Source organism: Patiria miniata, unplaced genomic scaffold, assembly GCF_015706575.1.
Source record: "Patiria miniata isolate m_02_andy unplaced genomic scaffold, ASM1570657v1 HiC_scaffold_20, whole genome shotgun sequence".
Classification (NCBI taxonomy): Eukaryota; Metazoa; Echinodermata; class Asteroidea; order Valvatida; family Asterinidae; genus Patiria; species Patiria miniata.
This window is the reverse complement of record NW_024037059.1, coordinates 27,480,930-27,504,524: the sequence shown is the minus strand read 5'-3', so window position 1 is coordinate 27,504,524 and position 23,595 is coordinate 27,480,930. Positions and strand designations below refer to the sequence as shown.

Here is a 23,595-nt window from a genome sequence, read left to right as displayed (position 1 = left end):
AAATTTCCAGTGGGGGGGGGGCGAACTATGCCCCCCCCCCCCCAGCTACGCCGCTGCCTACATGTACTTCCATTTCCAGACGATAACTAAAAAAATACCCAATGTATCGAACTGAAACAACATCTGGTGATTTGACATGATATAATAACACAAATCTGTTGAATGGCATGAGAAATTGTCAATCAAATGAAATAATGTAGCCCGAACAACCCAGTGTGTTCAGTGCGAAAAATACAATATTCGAAACGAAAGTCAACTTTCATGTAAAAAAACAACGTACTCGTTTTCCACATGATATGTCTCAAAATACCCAACGTATGGAACTGAAATAACATCTGGTGATTTGGCATGATATATTAACACAAATCTGTTGAATGTCAAGAGAAATTGTGAAATAATTGAAATAATATAGCCCGAACAACCCAGCGTGTTCAGTGCGCAAAATACGCTAGTCTGAACGAAAGTCAACTTTCAAGTAACAAAAACAACATACAGGGTACTCGTTTTCCAAACAATAACTCTAGAAATACTTCATGTATCGAACTGAAATAACGTCTAGTGATTTGTCGTGAAATAAAAGCACAAATGTGTTGAATGCCAAGAGAAATTGTCAAACAATTGAAATAATATAGCCCGAACAACCCAGTGTGTAAAGTGCGAAAAATAAAAATAGTCTGAACGAAAACTTTCACGGCACAAAAACAACATACTCTAGGCATAATTCACGGTTCCCGTTGCTATGTACATTAGATTCGAACCAGCCAACCAATTCCGTATGCTCGGTGGTTGATAATCCAAGAAATTTTAAAAAAAGTGCCTTTGACCACTTTTTTTACAAGGGCATTTTACTCAAACACTTTTTGTAGTAACCTCTGGTGATTTGACATTATTCTCACACAAATCTGTTGAAAGTCAAGAGAAATTGTTAACCAAATGAAATAAACGAACAACCCAGTCGAAAAGTAGTCGTTGAAAATGAGCAGCGACGACGTGGAGTAGGTATCTGTGTATCCATAGGTTATCACGCTATCCACTAGGCTACTGTGGTAGCTCGACAAAATCCGTACTTTAAAATGATTGGTTGACTAAATAACCATGGGCGTCGCAGGGGAGGAGGGCGGGGGCAAGGGGGACGCTTGCCCCCTCTGAAAAAGCCCCAAAAAAGGAGAAAAAAGAGGGGGGGGGGGAAAAAGAAGAAGAAAAAATAAGAAAAAGAGGCGTGGAGTATTGCTGTTAATTTAATGCGTGTGTGAAATTTCCCTGTCCCCCCCCCCCCCGAAAAAATGAAAGATCGCGAATACGTATACGCTGGGAAAGTGCAGGGATTTCGAGGGAAAAAATGTGCTTTGCCTCCCCCTAGAAAAAATCCTGGTGACGCCCATGTAAATCACAACAAAATCTCTTGATATCATTGTTCTGTTTCATGAATAAACACACGGCCCGATCGAAACCATTGAATTATTCATGACTTAGTTTGGAGCAACCCACCTGGGAAAAGAACTTCGCACCCCTGCAAAACAAATCCTGGATCCTCCCCGGACTTCCTTATGCTTTTCAACAGCGCCATCTAGTGACGATTATTTACTATGTCCCAAGATCGGATGGGAATTAGGACCCCTTAAACGTGTCCCTAGCAAGATTCAAATAATTTCATTTTTTTTTACTATATTGAAAAAAATTAAAATTTTCATCAAATTTTGCCAATTTTTTCTTAACGACTCAGAAATGCCTTCTGATGCAAGAAAAACATAATTCAATACTCATAAAACCAATCTTGTCCATATTTGGCCAAAAAAGGGGAGAATTTTCAGACAAATTATAGTTTTGAATGATATTCCCAAGACAATATTGCTTAGAATGTGCAAATACAACGTGTCCCAATAAACACTGTGCATGAAGAAATCGCTGATTTTCTCAAAAGTTGGTCAGACTAGCTAATCAGATTTGATAGCATCTTCAAGCCTATGGTCTTGTTTATAATTGGTGAAAAAAATCAAGAAAATCCAAGTATGCAAACCAGAGATATCATTGATTTGGTAAGGCTATGTATTTTTCGACCTGCACAATGTAATTTCCACACTTAGTATTTGCTTGTATGTACCAATTATTGGGGTATTGGTATGTGTTACGCAGTGCTTGAAATATTGCATGGCCTTTATGTAAAAAGATTTCATTTGTAAATAAATATGTCCAGAAATCGGCAGGGAAGCTCTTCTAAAAAGCAGGCATTAACATGCACCCGATGATCAACTTTAAAATGAAAAGGAAAGGAACATAATAATTCTCACATAACCTTTTTTTTATTTCTTAAATTATGCCACACATTTTATACAATGCTGAAATTGTGCTGTTGTACAAAGCAACACTTAATTGTTTTTTTTTTTTGGAAACAATGATTCTCATGAAACTGTCAGTATTTTCCAAGTTGACTTCTTATTAATTCGGATAATAATTGGTTTGAGACACCACCTACGATACAGTAATGTTTTCCAGAAAATCTGATCTCAAAAGCTGCGTAAATTGAATACAAATAATGACGGCCAACTACTGCAAACTTTGATATTTTCAATCAAAGATGAAAAATGTCGTGAAACAATAGAAGGCTGTTCAATTAAGTTCCCTTCACCTTAAAAGGCACTTCTCTTGGGAATTTATTTCCTGAGAAGGGGCCAGATTTTTGTTTTGAAGAATCACACAATCTTTTCAAGAAATGAAGCAAAGATATTAATTAAGGCATTGTTACTGCAAATACACACCGAAGTCTTAAACATTATCAGCCATAAAAATTAATAAATAGTATTTTTGAATTACGAAAATGAAAACATTGTTAATCACACAACACATAATTAGAACAAAATTCCAAAAACAATCGTTAGAAACTACAGTAAATAAATACTTGACAACTGTCGAAACAAACATACTTGTTTTTTGTTACACACATCCAATATAAACAATTTACAAACATTTTACTCCATTTGTTAGGCTTAATTAGCAACTAAAACAATGATTGAAATTCAATCTCAAACAGATTACAAACCGAAACAATACATCTTTGGTAAAACAAATCTTTGATTTCTTACAAACATGCAACGCAAAGCGGTTTCATCAAGCAAACACGTATTATCAAAAAATAAATTAGAAAACTTCAAACAATTTCTCAACAAAAACTGAATCCCTTATGAAGGCAATTCAGAACAAACAAACAAAGTAAAATAATAACGCATCAATACATAAATGTTATTTGCTAAAATCAATCATATGATAAATAAAGGCCAGTACCTCTTGCAAGAATTTTAAGTTCAATTATTAGCATTAGATGCAACAAGGGTACACAAATGTTTACACTAAATGATCAAACTTACCTGTAATATTTACTTCTGATGGCTTCATAATGTTGTTAATTCCCATAAAATTCTGCTTTGTTTAGTCGTTAAGGGTCCTGCTTCATTCCAGCACAAAATTTCAATCACATAATATTCTTGATCTTACTTTTTTATAAAGTTAATAGTCCTTATCATGATTGAAGGCCATGACGTTTAAACCACTCCTAAATACCAAAATAGTTAACTGAATCCCCCGTCCTAAAATGGCCCAAGTAAATATAATAACACGGTTGTTTGATTATCCATAATTCACAATTGTTTGATCTTTGGAAGAAAAACATTAAACAAAATATTCTACATGACACTTAAGTTAAAGCAAAGGAAGACAAATAGATATCTTTCTTAAAACAACATGATTCACTTTCATGATAGACTGAAGGATGACATCACCATGGCAACAGACCTAAGACTGCATCAACTGCCATCTTTATGCTTCAAACACAGTGGCAAATGTTCTTAGAGTGACTCCCGTGGACCCAAATAAATTTGGTTCTAGACTAATGAACTTTCCAGCATTTAAGTACAATAGCTGTACACGAATGCTCTTTTTCATACAAACTTAATCCACGTAGGAGGAATATTGGTTCTATTCATTGTTTACATAAATGCAGCACAGTTGGGACAAAGGCTCTATGTTTGCTACAACCTGAATTTGTATCAACAGTGTTTGTGCTAAGGAGAGGAGAGTGTACATGTACATGTATACTCAGAATACTTTAATTTGCTGTAATTCTGGAGTATGCAAACAGGCATTTGTCTGGTTCCCTAACAGGATTGAAGGAAAAGCTTCACAATGGTTCAAGGGCTCTGACCATTCTGCAGAAAATTTACATCTTTCATAGATGGAAACAAGATCGAGTCAACATGAGGCTGTCGCAAATACTCTAGGAAACAGTTCACACACACATGCTATTATATTTACATACAAATATTCCACAGCCAGGATTAGTACAAATAATTTAGTATTTTGTTTACTTACAAGTTTAGTATTTTTTACAAAAATCGGGTGACATCTGTACTAGTCACACTACACAATTCTTGCCCCCCGTTACATAAAAGACAGGATACTGGTGGGACTAGATGCCAGTCTATGTTTGAAATTGAAAGCAACTTAAATCATGGTCAACATGGCCATGATGGCGGCTGCACTGTCACTGTACTATGAAAAATGCATAAAATCAATATTTAGTTGCAAAGAAAGCTGAATGTAGTGTTGATGTTAACATTGCACGTACATGTATTTGCTGACAAAATCAATAGAGTACGCTTCAAGCAAAACAATAGTACTGTCGTGTGTAGTGAATACATAAGCAAGAAAGTACTGCAAAGGGATTTACTGTATTTCACAAAAACAAGCTGCATGTCAACAAATGTCAAAAGTACTGTTAAACTGATTAACAAAAACATGTCAACATTTTTGTTGCCTAAGTTGTTCAATAAGTATTTTTGTAACTTTTCCCAAAACTAGGTAGATGTACCGGTACATGTTCATGTACCATCACACAAAATCAAAGGCACAGAGAAGAACGTTTTTAGGTGAAAATAAGATGAATTTGGGGGAAACAATTCCCAATTTTGTACACAGGGTCTTTGATTTAATGTTTTGCTGCCTTTCAATTGGCATATAATTCTTACGTATGTAAATTCCCACTTTTTGACACCTTTTTCTCGTTTTGCACCTTCAACTGCAAAATAAACTGATTTTGTGCAAACGGTGGTCAGGGAAATGGGAATTTCGTATTATAATAAGCAAATACCGGTGTTTGAAAGTTTTTATCATATTAACTTTGCAACAAAAAATGCTGAATGTCATGAACATGTACCGGTACCTGTTAATTATGTTATGCATATTAATGTATCTACATGTACTTACAAACAGCACCAGACTAATTTAATGCATGCATATTCAAGACTTTTACAAAACAGCATAATTCCTAAAACTTTAAGTTATCTAGGTTTAAGTACTGAAATTTCTGTTACAATTAGTTCGGAGGAATTTGGTTTAAACTACACATAGTAATTTTTGGCTTAATAAAGTACCGTACTTCATTTAACCTGTACACTTACCTATGAAGTTTAATTTGGAACACAATCGCAGTACTAATTTACTTTTAAATGCATGCCACATGTGCAGCAGATTCGAACAGCCAACTGATCCCGAAAGCTCGGTGGTCAAGTGGTCAGACGACTGCACTAGAAAGAAGAAGCTCGTTGGTTCGAGTCCAACCAAGTGATTTTTTTTCCAATCATCACTCGGGAGGTAACACACTATACAGTGTTTATACATCGGTAAAGGGCAAAATCTAATTTTGATTTACATCACCCAGACGCAAACTCATCTTATGATTAATTAATTTAATTGCATGTGCTTACAAGTAACATGATTTCATGAACATCACAACAATTAAAACAGTACATATAGTTGAAGCTCTGCAAAAATGAGAGCAGTAATATATCAGCCACTGGCGAGCCAGATTACATAGGACCTTAGCAACACAGAGAGTCAAGTAAACAAGGCATCTGATTGGTCCATCATCACATGGACAATGCTGCAATTTCAAATCGAATGTGAAAACTTAGTGGCACATGTATCCATTACGTGTACGTACATTTGATCACCAGGTTAGTGTGCAATGCTAAACTACACGATTATGTACATTAATTAACACCTCAACCCTGTTGAATCCTACAAAATCCAGCAAACTCTTTGGTCTCGTACAAGTACACAATGTATGTGCATGAAGCTGCTGGGGTATGTAGGATTCAGCAGTTACTAATTGATTCAACAAAAATGACACTGGCCACTCCACATAATTAGCCCTGCTACATGATACTTCAATCAATTACAGCTATGATTATTGTCCGACATGCATGCACAAATGTCCGACATGTGTGCACCTATGTCCAACATGTGTGCACCTATGTCAGACATGCTTGCACCTACCGGTATGTCAGACATGCTTGCACCTATGTCAGACATGCTTGCACCTATGTCGGACATGCTTGCACCTATGTCAGACATGCTTGCACCTATGTCGGACATGCTTGCACCTATGTCGGACATGCTTGCACCTATGTCAGACATGCTTGCACCTATGTCGGACATGCTTGCACCTATGTCAGACATGCTTGCACCTATGTCGGACATGCATGCACCTATGTCGGACATGCTTGCACCTATGTCAGACATGCTTGCACCTTTGTCCGACATGCTTGCACCTGCTTGCACCTATGTCAGACATGCTTGCACCTATGTCAGACATGCAACGTCCAACATACAACGTGGCATTAGAGAGGTCCATAAGTTAACTTTAACTCAAGCTGCCGATGAGTTAAAACAATGAAAGAACTTAATCATTACTCTCAATGCACTCTGAATAGAAAAGAAAAGGAAATCTCATTCAAATAAATACAATAAATTGCGTGAAAGTTGAGCACAGATTTGTAGAAATTAAAGTAAAATTTATATCCTTGAATCTAGTTCTGACGGTAGGTCAAGGTAGTGTGAATATAGTGTCACAATTCAAAAAAGAAAACCTGATAGAGAAATATGAATGAATAACTGAAAGAACATAGCCTCAATGAAGTGAAATCAATCAACTGTCAGCTTCATAACGTTGAAACAAGTACTCTCTTTGCCTTTATTTGCGGCTTATCTGGTACGACTTTTTGTTGCTCGACCAGCTGTCTGTTCCCTTAGGTAAGCCGATGTACATCTTGATGGTCACACAGCCGTGGAAGGTCAACGCCCTCGGCATCGGTCCAAGCACCGTCCACTCATTGGTCAGTGGGTCATACTGCTCAACGCTGTTTGTGGCGATGGTCAGAGCATCTTCTATCGTGCCGACTGTCCACTGCCCGCCTGTGACGTCAATCTTGCGGTTGGTGACTGTCGCTGAGTAGAGCTCCCTCGCGTGACCCTCCGCATGCTGCATCTCACCAATCATCTTGTCCTCGCCCTTGTTGGGGTTATACACTTGAACCTGGTACTCCGTCTTGCCTCCCACTAGATAGATCTTGCTCTTCACGGTTGCTCCGAATCGTGGCTCGAAGGGCAGACTGACATCCTTGATGACAGTCCAGGCGTTCTTGTCAAGGTGGAAGCACTGGACAAGAACCTGACCCTCCTCGCTGAGCCCTCCCACGACGTAGAGACGCCGGCTGTGGGATGTGACAACAGGGTCAAGCACCCCATAGGTCATGGATTCACTCTTCTTCCACTGGTTGGTTTGGCGGCAGTATCTCTCAACCTCCTGGAGAGGTTCGTTAGATTTGTCCACCCGGCCTCCCACCACGTAGATGAGGTCCTGGAGGACCCCGACACCGTGGGAGACACGTGGAAGGTGAATTGAAGCAACTTCAGTCCACTCATCAAAGAGGGAGTTGTACCTCCAAACATTCCCACACAACTGTCCCTCTCTGAAGCGTCCACTGATGACGTACACGTCATTGCTCAATGCCACAACCTTGTACTCGGTGTTGCTCCCCGGAAACGGTTCCAGGGGGAACCACTTTCTGCGGATGTTGTCATAGTAACTGGTATCTGGTATCCACTGCTGGTTCTTATTTCGGCCACCAATGACAAAGGTCACATCAGCGAAGGATTTGCGAGGTCTCATTCGTGGGTCGCTCTTCTGCTTGCCATCTCTGATCAAAATGTGAATGGCTCGTGATTCCAGGATTAGATCCTGGCATCCTTCGCACTCCTTCACTAATGGGTCCTCTGCAACTGCATCTAAGACTTTCGGTGAGGCATAAGGAAGACGGATGCTCTTCAGGGCAAATGGCAGGTGTTCCTTTCTTGCCTCAAAGTCATGCTTGATCCATCTGATGAGGGCTTTGTAAGCCTCCTCTTCACTAAAGAGATTCAAATTATCATCTCCCAGATAATCAACAAGTTCTTGCGGTGACAAATCGAGGAACTCTTCATACTTGATGACCTCCCGAAAGTTCTTCAGGGCAAACTTTGTCGCTACCTTGTGCAGTAGCTCACAGCTTGGGCCACTGGCAGATCGCTGGATGCTAAGACAGTTAGCAGGATCTAGCATTGTCTTCAAAAACTCACTGCATTTGCGAACGGCGGACTCATGTCGGAGGGTACTGGCCAACACAAGGGCTTCCTTTGCATTCTCCTCACAGACCTCAAGCTTGGAGGTGTAAGTATAGTTCACAATCATTCTCATAACTGGTGCACTCACATCTGTTATCTTCACACGACCAGTTTCATCGGCTGTTTGTAGTCTCTCTTCCATCGCAGAGTCAACTGTTGCCAGGACAACTCTGTGACAGGGAAGCTCTTCCTCTCCAGCACATAGCGTGACATCCACAAACCTATTGTCAAATCGCTGATCATTCAGACCCAGGAGAATTTCGTTCACATGGTACGGTTGCTCGAAGGTGTACTCAGCCATGATTTTGGATGAATCAGTGATTGAGTTGCGGCTTCTGTTGTCCTGTCTCTCCAAGAATTCCTGGCAGGCCTGTTCAGCAGAGTGAAGGTAGAAGCACTGAGCTGCTGTCAGTAGGTCCACGACGTTCTCACCACTGATCATGAGCCTGGCTGTATAAATGTAGTCCAGGAGCAGACCCACGACGTCAGGCCTGATATCGTTCAGGGTCATGTCATGCTTGATGATCACCTCCCCTTCTTCCGTGACCTCATCACAGATATTGAGCGCAAAAAAGCGACTGGTGGCTGAGAGGACAACCTTGTGGCAACGGAAGGTCAGGTTGCCCACATAGATTGTGAAGTCTGTGTATTTGTTGGCGTGTCGGAAGCGATTGAGCTTGGTGAGGACATCCGCGGCATAATTGGGATCATCCACCTCCTTCTGATCGTTGATTGAGGATGCCACTGTCCACGTGCTCCCATCGGTTCGGATGCTCTCCCCGATGCTGAAGTCACTCCCGAGTTTGCTCAGGCGATAGAAGGCACTGCTCCTCTTAGCCAGAGAGACGTTGGATCCCCGTGGTTTAGTCGAACCAATGGTGCTCTGACCGTCCTTGATGTTCCCGTTAGCAGGAGGGATGATGTGAAGGTCTTGCGAACCAGTCAGCTGCATCTGCATATCGGTGAAGGGGATGTGATTCTTCTCCGGTATGGGGTTGTTGGAGTAGATATAGTGACTGGCCGGCTCTGGCTCGCTGGCCGACTTGGACTTGCGACAACGGCAACTGTGACAGCAACCCATGGTTAAGCACTAGACGAACCTGTAATACAACATAAAGGAAATGGAACAAATGAATATTTCTCATTCAAAAAGTATGGCATGTACTGTTTGAGAGATACCACGATCTTTGTGAGCACATAGGTAGTAATCTTTGGGAGCATTTCATTGACACCACGTCCCGCCATGCCTTGGTATACGCAGCATGATAGGATGTATCTTTACGACTAGTTTGGTGACAGCCAGAGTCACGCTCAGATAATGTACGCACTCTGGGCTCCTTTGACCAATAGTACGTGGGCGTCGCACCACCACAAAATGGCTTCTAATTTTGTTTGGCAAATTACACTATAAATTCAACAAATTGTCCCTACAGATTAACACAGTCACAATTAGCGGTATCCCTGAAACGGTCCATGCACATAGGTTAATTGTCTCCAGCCCCGTTATATACAAAAAACTGGTCAGGACAGGCTATATATAGCCTGTCCTGACCAGTTTCTTTTATGCAACGACCTTGACACGCTTGCACATCTATGGGTTGTGTGTGTCACATGGTCTTGCTAATTGGCCAATCAGACAACAGGTAAAGAAAATACAGCTCTGTAATAAACCATCCTCATGTCAGTGAGGACAGTCTACCAGTCTAATCACAGCATGATTCTTTAATGTGTGCCACTCCCGGTCCCACTGCATGATCAGCAGACTGCACACGCAGTGCAAAACATAAAATTATGCATTGCGGCAACACATACGTGAATATGATAGCTATACCGGTACATAGGCCCTATCTATTTGTTTATGCAAGAAAACTGTCAGTTGTGCATACATGTACATGTACAAATATACTAGAACATGTACATGTAGATGTACATTTACATGCACACATACTACATGTACCTACAAGGTCATTGCGTTTTACTTACGAGCTTTCATAACAAACACTTGACGCTACTTGTGCTCAGGGAGTAGTCATTAAACAAACAGTAGGGAAGAGCTGGGCCCAAGGATACAGCACTTTTGATGAAAGGATTGAAACACATGTATCTAAAAATATTTAGAATAAACACTCCAGGATACTGAACTGAGCTGTAGGATGGTGCTTGAATGGTTGGGTTTTTAATCTGTGTTTTGTTCTTTGTACATTGGTCCATCTGTTGACATAGTCAGCCAAACTTGCTGTCTGTCCAATGCCTTATTAAGGGTCCTCTTTTGTCATGCATAAGCAAAACTGTACATGTAAAAATGCACTTAAAACTTTGCCACGTTTTAATTTTAGTTTGACATTAAAGTACATATTACATGGTTCACTAAATGAGTTTTACAGAAAAGAATTGTGTGCATGTATGTAATTGTTTTGTTTACACCTGTTTTAGCCCTCAGCTGCTACATGTACAGAGCTATTGACATCAGAAATTCAATGTGAAATATTAAAAGGTCACACGCTTTCAGAATTCCCTCTGAACACTGTGCATGATTGCACCAAATGACTGGATAACATTGCGGGATGAATGTAGGACAAGATTCACATCATGAAGTGTAAATGAAAGAAAGATAAATTTCTGGATATTTGTAAGTTTCTGGGATAAATTATGAATAAAATTAACCCCAGCACCAGCAGCACGACTATAGTAAAAGTCCAAGGATACAATTTCTAGTACATGCAGCATACATTAATGTTTACATTTATGCAAGCCTCAGTTTGTTAGGCTGAAACATGAAAGGTACGTACTCACAACGTAAAACGCTGCTAGCCCGTAACACTATCTTCTATGCACTGAACAAATTGTTATGCTGATTGAAGGCAGGTATAAAACCTAGATGCACAAAACATACATAACATCCACCATTAGTCTTGGAAGTAACCATACATACATGTACATGTACATGTACGGTACATGTCCGTGAACAGGTGCATTTTGTATGACAAGTATAATACATTCACAATTACTAAAGGCAACGCATGCACACAAGCATAGAACGATCATTAATTATTATGATTGATCTGGAGCACAGCCAGGTAAAACTTAAGATCTGTGAGCTAATGTCTGCTGCTGCTCCAACTGCGTGTTTACATCCGTCAGGATGAGTCACTGTGATTGCTGGCATGGTCAGACCCTTGTGTCATTTTCCACATGTAGATCATGATGTCATACATGGTCTGTGTCACGAGTGCATGGTTGTCTAATAATACGGGCACAGCAACAATGAGTTGTTTACATACGGTATGTGTGAAGTTCCATCTGTGTAAAGGTACCTACAATGTATACGCTGACAAATATTCTTCAAGGAAAAAAAACAAACAAATTTAAGAAAAAAACAAAATCAAGACAAAAAATATTTAAGATGCCACACAATTCCCAGGGCAGCATAAATGTCTGTACTGTGTTACTGGATAACTCTAGAGGCTAGCATTTGGTTAGGGTCCAAAGTTTGACATTTTTTCTGTCCCTGTTACCTTGGTACTTTGTAATTTACCATTCACCTGTCCTAAAAAATGACTTCAAACAAATGCTTATAATATTAGGTAAGCTCGCTTCACAATCACTCTTGGACGAAGAATACATTAATTTTAACTCGCTAGGCATTTTAGCTTGAAGCAACCTCAATCCTGCAAAATCCTCAAACTGCCTCCATGTAAAAATGGCATACAGCCTCAATCCGGCAAAATCCTCCGTTATTTCTTGGATGTGGTCCTTGGAGGGGTGACCACTGCCTCAATCCTGCAAAATCCTCCAGCAATCACTATCAACATGTTGAGGCAGAGCCAGTGACATCCTGGAGCAGTGCAGAGGATTTCAATTACAATTGTGGCCCAAATTTATGCACTGAGCATAAACAACACAAGGTCCAGCCCAAGACCTTGATACAGTGCATCCTCCAAAACCATTTTGCAAAGAGGAATTTGGGGGATTTAAGGTAGTTAGGGTAAGGAGTGCATCAGAATTATAAAATCATAGATGTCAGATATAACAGGGACAGGAAAAAAATGATCTCAAATTAATAGAGTTTGACCCATGTAAACTATGAACAAACATCGTGTACGCTGTAGGCCTATGATCCAATATATGAGAAAAACTGTTCATACAGAGACCACAAATCATCCTGCAATGACAACACAGAGAGACATGGAGTATAATCTACAGGCTGCAATTTCACGCTGTTTTGAACAATTACGTGCATGCTGGCAACACAAAAGGATCTGCATGACACGTGCAGCTAGCATACACGCATAAAGTAGATTAGCTGGCATGTGTGACACACGATGAGTGCACTTGGCAATGCTAAGATCTCAGAGTTTCTTTGTCTGCGAAGCTTGCGTTGAGAGCATCAGGAACAAGACATTGTGTAAATTAAAAGGATTAATTTTAGACAACAAATTTGAAAACAATAATTTTAAAAATTGTGAAATAGGCTACAATGCACTTGATGTACATGTATACACTACAATACTGAAATTTGTATCCTTGTGGAGACATTTCTTTGTTCTCGTGTACTAAAGTTTTCGAGTTTGAAAGTACAGTTTCAAAATGCTCTTATTTTAACCAGAATTGATTTCCTTGGTTGAAATTCGGACTTAAAATCCCTTTTCTAAAACTCTACCATTTGCGACATATCAACATACCGGTACCTTGGAAATTCCTAGTTTTTGAGTAAAATCCATATCTATTTCGTGAAAACCTTGTGGAGACATATTCATCTATAGAAGTTGCCCTGTGGAGACGTGTAATTTTGAGTTCCCTGTTGTGTGCATGTCTCCAGAGGGCACAGTGTATCAGTTGTTAAGTACCATGCATTACAAATCAAAACAAATTATGTGTGAATGATCCATGTTGGGGGGGGGGGGCCTTTTTTTACTGCTTAATGAGCAGAAATATATATTCATGTACTTAATTTCAGTTTCAGGGAATTTAGCTTTTTTGTGCGTTTCAGTTTTTTTATTTCCAGACAGACGGAAATCAGAATAAATGGAAGCTTTCCAGTGTCCCCAAATTGTTTGGTGCAAAATTAAAAATTGTGCATTTGTTTTTTTTGTGGTCCACCACACCAGGGCAAGTACCTTAATTTATCAAAGTTAAGTTTCTAAATTGTCACATACTACTGGATGTTTGCAAAAAAAAAGTTGGATTCCTATGGCCAAATGAGGCTGATATTCTCTGTCTTTGATAAGGACGTGTCAGATTGGTTAAGGCAAATCAGCTAGCTGACCACGCTTGGCTTCAACGTTTCTCCAGGGTGCACAAAAATAACACAAACACCTTATACCTCGGCGCCTCGCATGTAGCCAGGATATAGAGTTGTAGCAAACACAGAAGACGCGACTGTGTCCGGTAACGCTCAAATAACCCCTCGGGGTAGACCCCTGGAGTGTCTAATCCCGCACTCCCCACTGCGTTGTGGCGTCGGTGGATATCACAGTATCTTGTCCTGGCTCCGGAGTCCGGCCATGGGGTATACGTGTATGCGTGCTGTTCCTATAACCCACGCACTAAGTGAATTGTCGATTGTTGAAGGAGGGGGCAATGACTTTATTATCGGAGGTGTTTTTCTCCGTGGAGATGAGTTTCGGGATGGACAGTTGAGACGTCCGGCGTCGGAATGGCGAGGGAAGTTGTCTCCGGCCAGACTGAAGCTTGGAGGAATACTACATGTCTGGCCTAGGCATGTCGGCTTGGATAGTGGCCGGGGCTATTAAATGATGGAATAATATGCTTTTCATTCTTGCAGACTCCTGTCCATGAACTTGTTGAAATAAAATTTCAGATTTGATCTCGCTTGGGGTAAATGCAGGTTTTTAACCTTTAAAAAGTTTTCAGTTTAGCCAATAAATAACTTTTTAAGTAAATTCCTTTGAAATCTGCAGGCTTTATAATTTAAGGATCCAGATAGCCAAAAGACAATTCAACAAAACTTTCATACATGAAAGATGCCTCACTGCTACAAAATATTTAAAAAAAAATATTTTTTTTTCAAGAAACAAGTATTACAAAAATGTATCTATCGTGATCTCTCATTGGCTGATTATTAGCAAAATTTGAGCACTACATGTATACAGTGTGTCTTAAAAAAATGCAAGCAATAACGGAATGCCAGACGTACCGTACATGTATGGGAGAATGTGTCACCAACATACATGTAGATACCGGTAATAGGACTATAGGTACCGATACAATGGTTTGAAAGATACACCTTTCTACTTTAAAATGAGGCATCAAACGTAAACGTCCAAATCTGATAATTTTTGACAGAGTTATGAGTAATTTTCCAAGAGAGGACAAATTGACCATGGGACAAAGTTTTCAATTTTAGGCATTGGGACAAGGGAGCCTAACTGTCTCTGTGCGGACAATTGCCTGGCCAACAATGTTAAGCGAGTAAACACAAATCTAAACACTTTCTTGCCATCACTTTGTAAACATCTTACAAAATGATAACAAGAAACTTTGATCCTGTGAAAAATTCCCGTCATGACCCCTTTAAATCCATCTTGCCGAGTCTGAGTTCGACCATGGAGTAGGGTCCTAGCTCCACCGTTCAACCATTAGGCCCTGTGTCCCTGACTCCCCCCCCCCCCCCCAGGTCCCAGCACGCCTGGAATGAATGAATTCCTACCCTGCTAGTCATTATGGCAGAACACAAAATAGCCCCGTGCCTAATGCAATAAATTCCGAGACATCAAATGAAATTGAATCATTCTGGTTCTCAAATTAAGTTCCAGGGAACTATCTGCAATGTACACACAGAACAGAACATTTGCACAAAGGAAAAAAAAATCTAGGCGTTGTTTCTTGACATTTCATGGGTGATTAAGATTATGTATGAAACCAAACAAAATAGTACTTGTGATTCACAAATAAAAGACATACAGCCAAAATATGAGCAAAACAAAAATGGTCAACAAACAGACAAGCAAACTGACAAGCAGACCGATTAACTGACCAACAGTCCAGTAACTGACCACAAAAAGCTTCACTCAACATCAGTCATGTGACGTACAGAAAGTGCTCCTGAAACTTTGCGAGTTTCCTGAAAGACATTAAAGCCCTTTAATTAATAAACACTTAGCAAATTAGCAAAGTGAAACAACTAAACAGCCACGGTAAAGTAAATATGCAATGTAAAGTGAAAGACGTTTTAAAAAACAAACCATTTAAAATATCCTTATAGGCCTAAACATTTCTTTAATTAAGGAAAGAAATTAATTGTCAGGATTTCCTTGCTACATAAGAGTACTCAACATTTCTGTCACTGAACTTTTTGGGGGCAAATCTTTAGGTTGGGCTAGCAAACAACAAAGGACAGAAACAGAAATTTTCCAATTCCTGTCAAAGTATATGTTGCAATTTTACCAGAGAATTCTGAACAAAAGAACTTCTGTAAAAACAGCCTGCATGTAAACACACTGTGCATGGACAAAAGTCTGACGCAAACCCAATAAAAAAAGAACCAGTGATGCAGAAAAACAACTTGGCCTTTGATTTGTAAAGGAATTCTCACATTTCAGATTCCGCCCACAAAGATTGATGATTTATGAGCCGCCTTATTTGCCTGTTTTCCTTCATGCATGTACCGGTAGGCCTATGTCCTGTGTACATGTTTCAACTGTGCCTTAGATGTAATACATTAAATATATTTCAACATTGATCACATTATAAATTCATATATTCCTCTCCAAAAAAACCCACCTTTTTGGTGAACAATTAGGGCCTATTTTACAAGTGCGGTAGTACTGTAGCTGAAATAATTCTAAAACTTCCACCCTTTTTTCACAAAAAATTTGACTTTAACCCACCTCAATCCTCCAAAATTGTCCTCGTTGTTTTGGATGATTTGGGAGGATTGAGGATGAGTGGTGTTTGAGAAACGTGAGGATTTTGGAGGATTGAGGATGAATGGTGTTTGAAGAGGAGGATTTTGGAGGATTGAGGATGAATGCATTTTGAGAGGCAGGACTGTCTGACGATGATTTGAAGGATTGATGCAGTGGGAACATCCAGTGCAGAATTTAGATGGAATTTGGTTAATCATTTGTGGGGTCTGCATGCATTTGTCCGTTTCTTTTTTTTGTTTTTTGACATATAGATTTTGCAGTTGTTTGTTTGTTTGATTATTTTTTTTGGGGGGGGGAGGGTTGAGCTTGTTCCGTTGCCACACCTGCACACTTGTTTTTGTCACACCCATGTCATTTTGTTGGTTGTACCAGGAAGTGAAGTATCAAGTGCACAAAGTAAATAAGCGATAAATCACATCGTGACCAGTGCATTTTTACAACATTCATACGTGTACTACATTTTTAACAAAAAACGCATGTAAATAATGACCTGTATTTCAGAATGTTTCCCTTAAAATTTTAATCACAGCATTTTTCCTTTAAACAAGCATACACACACTGTATGCAAATATGTTAATATCCAGAAATATTTATATTCGTCCATCGTCAACTCTCTTATCAGATTAAATATTATTACACTCCAAGATAAATGACTCGGCGAAAATAAACACGACAACGAACCTGAAGGGGGACACATTCCGACTTGTGCAAGTACATCGTAAAATTGCAAAAGCACTTGTATGTTACACCTATCAACGTTGTATCGTCTCAATATCACATACATCATCAGCGTTTATCCTGGAGACGTTTCACCAACCAAAACACAACTTCCCTGGTCCTCCGATCCTGGTACCCTGCAAACTCTGAGCCAGACAGATGTCCCGAGACACAATTCATCTTCAGATGACATCTTTCCCCTTGAGACAGGTCTTAGGAGCCCTAATCTAGTGATGAGGCAATTTTTTTTTCTCCGTCTTTCTCGGGCAGACCAGAATGAGGTCCCGGTTGGCATTCATAGCCTAATATGGCTTGCCAATGGCACTACTTGCAATCTGGGTGTTCTTTTTATGTAATTTAAATTGCAGCAGACCATATAATTATTCTCATGTATTTAATTTTGAATTTACTGTACCATGATGAGAAGCAATCTATGTATGGTAATTTGTACAATTATGAAACAGGTAATTCTTATAATATAATGAGGGGTAGGCCTATTTTGGTGTTTGTGCTTAATCAAGAGTAACGTACATTGGAAACTTTCAAAACAATCACAGACTATTTGAAGATTTTTGAATAAGCAAATTCCAAAGTAGAGTTGAAGACAAAAATTTAAAGTGAAAAGATAGTTAAATGTTACATGTAGCCTCATAAAGAAGAATATTTGTAGCAAACAAAAGCAACTACGAATTCTCTAAGTACAACTCAATGTCAGAGATGAATAACAAAAGGTCACAACTTTCTGCAAAAATTTCCACAGATGTTTCAAATTTTAAGACAATATTAATATCCAATAAAAAAAGGCAATGGGCCAAGGGCAAGCATTAGTTCCATGTCAATTAACAACCCAAAAGTTGGTTGGGAAATTTTCCATCTGTCCCAAAATTGCCGAGAAGGGATTTCTAAAAAAACAAAAATAAAACGGGGGAAAACAATGTGAATCAAATATTGGTCAAATTCTGAAAGTGATGTCATTTAATTTCTGTGTGAACCTTTTTATGTAATATCACAAAAATAGAAAGGCATTGAACAACAAGCTTCAAGATACCGGTACATGTACTTTTTTTTATACAGTTTTGGGTTGTACACCAAAAAGCACAAGATTTTAACTTGGACAAAGAAAACACGGCCGGGAAAGTACAAAGGGCCACCTGCGAATCAAAGGAAACAAGAAAACTGGAAAGCTTTTAACAATTCCCATGAGGAATCAGAATTAACTAATTTCGCTTGGCCGAATGCCTGATAATTTCACACGCAGATTTTGAGTGATTGAAACATCTGTCTACACATTCAGCAGGGGGGGGGGGGCATAATATCCAAATTAGAGATTATTAAGGCTCATTACGTTGTAGTGAACAGCGATTGAACAAAGGAATAGTCCAGATGGAACATCCAATAAGATGTGCATTTTTTATGAACGTGGGAGATTGGTTTCTAACAAGCTTAAAACTGTTCATCACAGAATGACCGAGTGCACTTTTACATTACATTTTGTATTCATGCTTTCCAATTTTCCCAAATTTTATGCCAAACAAAAACAAAACAAAACCGCAACACACAGTACATGTACATGTACACTAGAAGCATTGAGCATGGGAGCTGAAAAATATTTGCACAAGTGTGATCTTAGATTACTGCAGTGCACTGTGTATTTTTTGCACAGATTCATTTGTCCTATAAAGTTGTACTTTTCTGCACAAAGACACTGAAAATACAAAGTGAGGCATAAATATCTTTGCACATAATTTGAATGGTTTATTCTCAAAAAAATTCCTTTTTTCCCCGCCAGGCAAGTCAAATAAGAATTTTGGAAATAAAAATGTAAATGACGAATGTAAACAAACCAACAATATCACTTCCACACAAAGCTGCACACAAATGAAAGTCTGAAAAAAAACCTTGGCAATAGCAATATTAATTTTTCCTGAAAGTTCAGCCCAGAAACTATCACAAGGTGACAAAGCTATATTTGGAGTTAAAGCGTATAATATGACACGGTCTGCTGGCTGTATGTGAGGCATTTCAGCAGCACACAATAACACAATCCACATGAATATATCATAAATCTATGTGCCTCACACTACATGTACACATAATGCAGGCCTGTTGGCATAGTATGCAGCCAGCTTGCGTCCCATGCCCAGGCCCTACAAAGAGCACATCCGTGGCGTGTCCGATTACAGACCATTTCTCCATGTCCTTACCAGGCCTTGGGTTCATCAGTTCTTTTCATCTATGTGGAATGCTCATTCGACTGATGCAAAATTCACAAAAGGTAGTAGCACTGAATGCATACTGAACAAAGAGTGTAGTCAAATGGCATGGTGCACACGGTTTCAGAAAAGATTTTGTCATCCAAAATAATCTAAAACTCTCCAAACACAAATTCAAACTCCTCCCTGGGAATATAAACAAACAAGTAGGGCCTACATCCTTCCTCCATGATTATACATACGTGTCCATACTTGTTTACGTGTTAACAAGTTTTACTGCGTAAATGTTCATCTACATGTTCAGTACATGTGTAATAATATTAAAGGGAATATACAACATTTGCAAACATCGAAAAATAAAACTACCAAGTTTTTGCGAAATACCTTAATAGGATGTTGGTAAATGACAGTCTAAAGCATCCTGTAAAATTATGGCACCTGGTATACTGTCATTTTCAAGAAAAGTGGTATTTTTGTATCAATTTCCAACGCTGATCGGCCGATCAGCGTTGGAAACAACTGGCTTTTTTTCAAATACTGGCCCCAATTGACCATCGCACTTGTTTGCAATCGATTACAAACCTATGAACGGGTACGAGCCAGCTAGACTGGTTCCCTGACCTTACAATTCCCCAATGTATGTAAACTGCTCTAAACTGCTCTGTTTCTTCTTATATGGAGTCAGGGAACCAGACTACAGGAAAATGATCGTTTTTCTTGGTTTTTATAGCATTTTCGAACCCAAAACCTCCAAAAGGTCAGTGTAACTATATTTGCTATATATTTCCAACCCCCCAATCCCATCCATTTCTGAAAATTACAGCAAAAGCAAATGATGTATATTCCCTTTAAGGATGTGACTTTGCATTTAATTTTTCAAACATTTATCAAATATTTTAAGAACCGTTTAAACGTTTCTAACAATTTCACAACTTAGCTGATGCCTGCCATTACATGTACCCCCCGGTATGTCTGTAGACCGGTGTGATTGACAGAAAAAAACAACAATGATAGGTCAGTCATTGAAAAAGTAAAAACTGAACTGCGTGTGCCCCGAATTTAATCAAGTACTGAAGTGCTTCTGTGGTTTTAGGTTTGAAAACATCATTAATTATTTGTGCTATGTACATGTAACTCAAATGAAGATCGCGTGAACGTGGGCCCTTTTTTATAATTCGGCTTTGGTTTAAACATTTTGGAAAACTGATTTAGATTTTTTTTGTTTAAACGTTTAAATGTTTAAACGTTTAAATGTTTAAACGTGTAAATGTCACATCCTTAAACAGTACGTCCATGGGTGAATGCAATACTATGTCACGTACGATTCTTTTTTTTTGGCTAAAAACCCCCAAAATGAGGCAGCATGAGAATAAAATATCACAAAACAACAAGAGAAAGGCCCAAGACAGCATCTAACTTCAATCCCGTTTGGTGAACTTTTCTGTGACCTGACAATGTAAATAAACAACATGTCAGGTCAGTTTATCTGACAGTCACTAATCGTGTCATCCAGATGACCTGACACCGTCCTAATTAATTAGTGTGTTTACAATACAATCACATCTGGTACCCAGACTCTTTGTAATGGTCCTACAAGGGTTAAGGTAATGGACACATTTGCAAATTTCTAATTTGATTGTAAGTAAATAATAGAATCATGCATCCTTTGAATTCATTGCGCCAGATGCAATGATGCACCTGGTATGCTGTCATTTTCGAGAAAAGAGGAATTACGGTACTGCCATTTTCTTTGTGATAGTCTGATGGTTGGGGCCAAACCATCTTGCTATCAATGGATGCTTTGCAACAAGAAAAATGATTTATGCATTTTCACATTTTTTCAAATATGTACTGAGCTGAACAGTTGGACAGGTTAGCTTTTGAATGGCCTGCATCAAATTTATTGTACTGTTCCTTGAATTTTTTCATTTTTTTTTTTTTTGGGGGGGGGGAGCAAATGGTGTAGATTTATCTTAAAACCCCATCCCCTAGGCCCTTTTGGCTAGGAAATGTCCTTGGCCCTGCAAAATCCTCCAATTACCACCATTTAAAATTGGATTCAGCCTCAATCCTCCTAAATCATCTGTTATTTCTTGAATTTGTTCAGTGGAGGGGTGACCATTGCTTCAATCCTTCAAATCCTCCAACAATCACTACTGGGTTGAAGCAGTGCTGATGACATTAAGAAGCAGTGCGGATGATATCGAGCATAATTCAGGGCTCATTTATGCATGGCTGAACATAAACAATGCTGAGTACAGCCTATGAACTTGACACAGTGCATCCTCCAAAATCAACCAATTCCTTTGTCATTAAGCCTCAATCCTACAAAATCCTCCAAAAACGCTGGATTGAGGAGGAATAGGGATTGCTAAACAAAAGCACATTTAGGGTGAAATAAATGATAACCTCCTTTGTAGACATGATGTTTATTTGAAATATTTTCTTTTTAGGTTTTCAGCATACTTAGCCTACCAGTACATTTATGTACATTTGACAGTTGTCAAAAAGACAGGCACTAAGAATGTCAGACAACTTTGTTTATTGGCCGTCAGTGAATAAGTGCTTAATGGATGTCATGCATAAACATAACGCTAGGATCATCCTAGCTAACATGGACTAAACTGAAAGCCAACCCTGTCACACAGCTTCAAAAGATGTGTTTTATAGGGTCTATAAAACTCTCAATGGGGCATTAAATGTGTCCGAAAATTGTTATGACAACTTGGACAGGCAAAGAGTCTCTATCCATTGAGCACTTAATGTACGCATACATCCTTGTTTTTGATGAGATCTCAATATTTTAAGGTACATAAAGTATCACTACATGTAAAATGTACACAGTGTGTTTTTGTCATACATTCCATACGTGCACATGTAGGTTTAATACCTTATTTTGTTTGGAGAAAAGATGAATGAACAGCAATACAGTAATATTTAAATTACCAACTTGCACTCTGACGAAATCCAAATTTATCCCCCGTTTCAAAAGTTTGCAAAATATGCACCCAGTCCGGACAGTTTTAAATAGACACACATCTAATACACAAATGTTAGGCAATATTCAGTGCTTACAAGTTACACTGGTACCGGTACAAGGCTAGTGCTATGAATATTTTCAGACATTTACTACAAACTTGGAAATGTTTCTCAGTCCAAACACCAAAACAGGCAGAGCATACTGTTTGAAACGTTGATTTTCCCCTGGTTTTTTTTTAAAACCTCACAAACTTATAAAGAGATTTTTCACATGGTGCTACCATAAACCTTTATATTTCGAAGTGGCTATCGTTACGGCAGCCGTTGTTTAGCGCCCTCTACGATACTTTTTTGATACGCATGCAGGTATATAATTATTTGTTTCCCCATGTTTTAGCGAGCAGTGCGACAGCTCAGTCGATAGAGGGTAGGATTTTGCACCACGAGGTTGCGGGTTCGCATCTCAGTTTTGCACTCGAATTTTTTCCCTTTTCTAACCCGAGGCTTTGGAGGATTTTTTTTAAAAGGGAAATAAAGTCCGAATTTCACAACGTTCAAATTCACTTTTTTCCTTCTAATTTTATATTTTCTTCTCATGTTTTTATAAAAGTTGCAGTAGGTACCATAACGATTAACGATAGAAAATGGGAAATGTGTTACGGCTGCCGTAACGATAGCCACTGCGTTTATATTTATATTTATAAACTGGTTTTTGTTTTTAATTTTGAAACATCTACACTACTGGAGTACTGGCATGGCAGGACTGGTCATCAACAAACAAGTCATGACAAAAAGCTTCCTTGTGACCTTGAATCTTGACCAAAAGAAGTGGCATGAGAATACTATTTAATTCGTGCCGAAGAAATATTTTAATATTACATGGAGGAATAAGAAGGAATGGATATACTCACCTAATTTAAAAATGTAGCTCAACTTATAGATTGACGTCTTCAAATCAGGTCTGGCTGCACATCATTATGATCATTGCCGCATCATCATCAGACATCAACATGATCAATGCTCAGCTCAGATCAGAATACATCACAACATCGATAAACACCGCGCATCGCCGATGCATGCAACTTATCCCAACGGCCCAGGGTTGATTCTCATTGTGTTCTTCAAACAGTTGCTAGCCTACAGGGATCTACAGAGAATCCACTGCAGCGACACAGAAAGTTTCCAGGATTACATTTTACAGAACGAAAGATTCCTGCTTTTTCGCTGTGAACACAGTCAGTCCTGCTGCAGGTCTGCTGCGTGCTCAAGTAAATAAATAGCACAATGCATGCATGACGTTCGCA

General features: G+C 39.0%; 2 protein-coding genes across 2 annotated transcripts in view; both read right to left on the bottom strand.

The window, feature by feature from the left end:
* The window catches only part of LOC119727956 (fibropellin-3-like), a 21,975-nt gene extending 15,381 nt beyond the window's left edge, over nt 1-6,594 (bottom strand). The window contains exon 1 of the mRNA XM_038200038.1: nt 6,303-6,594. Coding sequence (XP_038055966.1) covers nt 6,303-6,594 — 292 coding nt within the window. The remainder of the gene's footprint in view (nt 1-6,302) is intronic.
* Nucleotides 5,975-23,595, bottom strand: LOC119728422 (kelch-like protein 24). Its single transcript, XM_038200652.1, has 2 exons — nt 23,203-23,595; nt 5,975-9,593 (listed from the first exon to the last, which is right to left on the bottom strand). Exon 2 carries the CDS (start codon nt 9,572-9,574, stop codon nt 7,025-7,027), a length of 2,550 nt encoding a protein of 849 aa, XP_038056580.1. The 5' UTR covers nt 9,575-9,593; nt 23,203-23,595; the 3' UTR covers nt 5,975-7,024.